This window comes from Neopelma chrysocephalum, unplaced genomic scaffold (genome assembly GCF_003984885.1).
Source record: "Neopelma chrysocephalum unplaced genomic scaffold, ASM398488v2 Primary Assembly neopelma1_118, whole genome shotgun sequence".
Lineage (NCBI taxonomy): Eukaryota > Metazoa > Chordata > Aves > Passeriformes > Pipridae > Neopelma > Neopelma chrysocephalum.
The window spans coordinates 310677-312684 of NW_020897780.1; the positions used below are offsets into that span (position 1 = coordinate 310677).

At 54.4% G+C, this 2008-nt stretch overlaps 1 protein-coding gene across 1 annotated transcript in view; it reads left to right on the top strand.

The window, feature by feature from the left end:
• LOC113974176 (zinc finger protein 652-like) overlaps nt 1–2008 on the top strand; it is a 7408-nt gene that overhangs the window by 3628 nt on the left and 1772 nt on the right. The window contains 2 exon segments of the mRNA XM_027697075.1: nt 322–469; nt 1140–1255. Coding sequence (XP_027552876.1) covers nt 322–469; nt 1140–1255 — 264 coding nt within the window.

A 2008-nucleotide genomic window follows, 5' to 3' on the forward strand; every position in this document is an offset into this window, starting at 1 on the left:
GGATTTGGGTTCTCCCCACACCAAGGATTTGGGTTCTCCCCACACCAGCAGCATCAGTGAAGTTGTCTCTGGTTTAGCTCCTGTGTTGAGTTTTGGAATTCTAAGTTCTCTTCAGGTGGCACCAAAGTGCTTGTTTTAACATCCTCTCTCCTCCTGCTTGACCTGGCTTTTCTTAGAGTAGTAGTTTCAGGTGTTAACCCAATAAATGTGCAGTCTGAGGCAGCTTTTTGACTTGTTTTGGGCTTCTTTTTGTGGCTGAACTGTCCCGGCTGGAATCGCCAAACCTCCCTAATTCCCACTCCCTTCTCTGTCCCACCCCAGTGTGTTTCCTGTAACAAATCCTTCAAGAAGCTCTGGTCCCTCCATGAACACATCAAGATTGTCCATGGGTATGCAGAGAAGAAGTTCTCCTGTGAGATCTGTGAGAAGAAGTTCTACACCATGGCCCACGTGCGCAAACACATGGTTGGTGAGTTGGTGGTGGAGCCTCCAGGGGGTTCTGGGGGGTCTCCTTGTGGGTCTGGACTCGTTCTGGAAAGAAAAATAATAAGGCTGGGAGAGCTGGGGGTGATCACCTGGAGAAGAGAAGCTCCAGGGGAACCTGAGAGCCCCTTCCAGAGCATAAAGGGGCTCCAGGAGAGCTGGAGAGGGGTTTGGGACCAGGGATGGAGGGACAGGACAAGGGGAATGGGTTTAAACTGAAAGAGAGTAGGATTAGATGGGATATTGGGAAGGAATCCCTCCCTGTGAGGGTGGTGAGGGGCTGGGATGGGTTTCCCAGAGAAGCTGTGGCTGCCCCTGGATCCCTGGAAGTGTCCAAGGCCAGGCTGGAGCAGCCTGGGCTGGTGGGAGGTGTCCCTGCCTGTGGCCCAGGGGGTGGAACTGGATGAGTTTTAAGGTCCTTCCACCCCAAACCATTCTGTGATTCCATGAAAACAAGACAAGCTGAGTTGTCTGAGCTTTCTGCTCAGCACAGAGATCACACCTGTGGTGCTGGGCAGCAGGAGGATGGGAATGTTTGCACATCCATGTCTGGGAGCTGTCAGCTGGGATCACCCTCCTGCTCAGAACGGGAGGGGGACGTTGCTTGAGGAGCTGTGTGTGTTCCCCTGCCCCCCTAACGGGCTGTTGTGTTGCAGCACACACCAAGGACATGCCATTCACATGTGAAACCTGTGGGAAGTCCTTCAAGCGCAGCATGTCCCTCAAGGTGCACTCCCTGCAGCACTCGGGGGAGAAACCCTTCCGCTGTGAGGTGAGAGAGCTCCTCCAGGGGTTCCAGGGGGGATGGAGGGGGGCTGAGGTCACCCAGAAATGAGGGGCAGGTTCATCAAAGTTTTGGGAAAGTTCTCCCTGTGGAGAGCACGGCAGGAGCACCTGGGGGTGACCCAGAGCTGGGTGTGCTTGGCTGTGTTTTCTCTCACTCTGGAGCAGGATTTGAATCCCAGTTTTCCCTTCACAGCAAAGCCCAATTCAAACTCCAGGAATCCTCCCTGTCTTACCCGGTAACCTGGAACAGATAGAAGTGGCCACAGTGGAAATAATCAAATTATTGCTTGATTTCCACGCGTGGGATAAATGGCTGTGCTCCAAACTGTTCCTTCTGGAGATCTGAGCCAGTGCTCTGAGTTTGGGTTCATTAATCAGTGTGTGTGTGCTGGGATGGGGCACAGGGTCTCCCTGCCACACTCCCAGGAGTTTGGGGTTGGGATTTCCTGCCTGCCTCGGGAAGGGGATGGCGTGGGACAGAATTCCCAGTGAGGTGTGTGGAGCAGGGAACGCCTCAGGCACCTGGTGGGGATGTTTGGGGGGTCACAGGGTGGGGACAGAGGGGATGCAGAGCCCTTCCTGTTCCCACAGGGGACACGGAGTAGGAATGGTGATGGAACAGCTCAGGGATAAAACTTGTAGGGAAATAAATCACCTCCTCCCAGTAAACCCCAGCTGGGAAGGGCCCGTGTGGAGCTGTGCTGGTTTGGTGTGGAGCTGTGCTGGTTTGGTGTGGAGC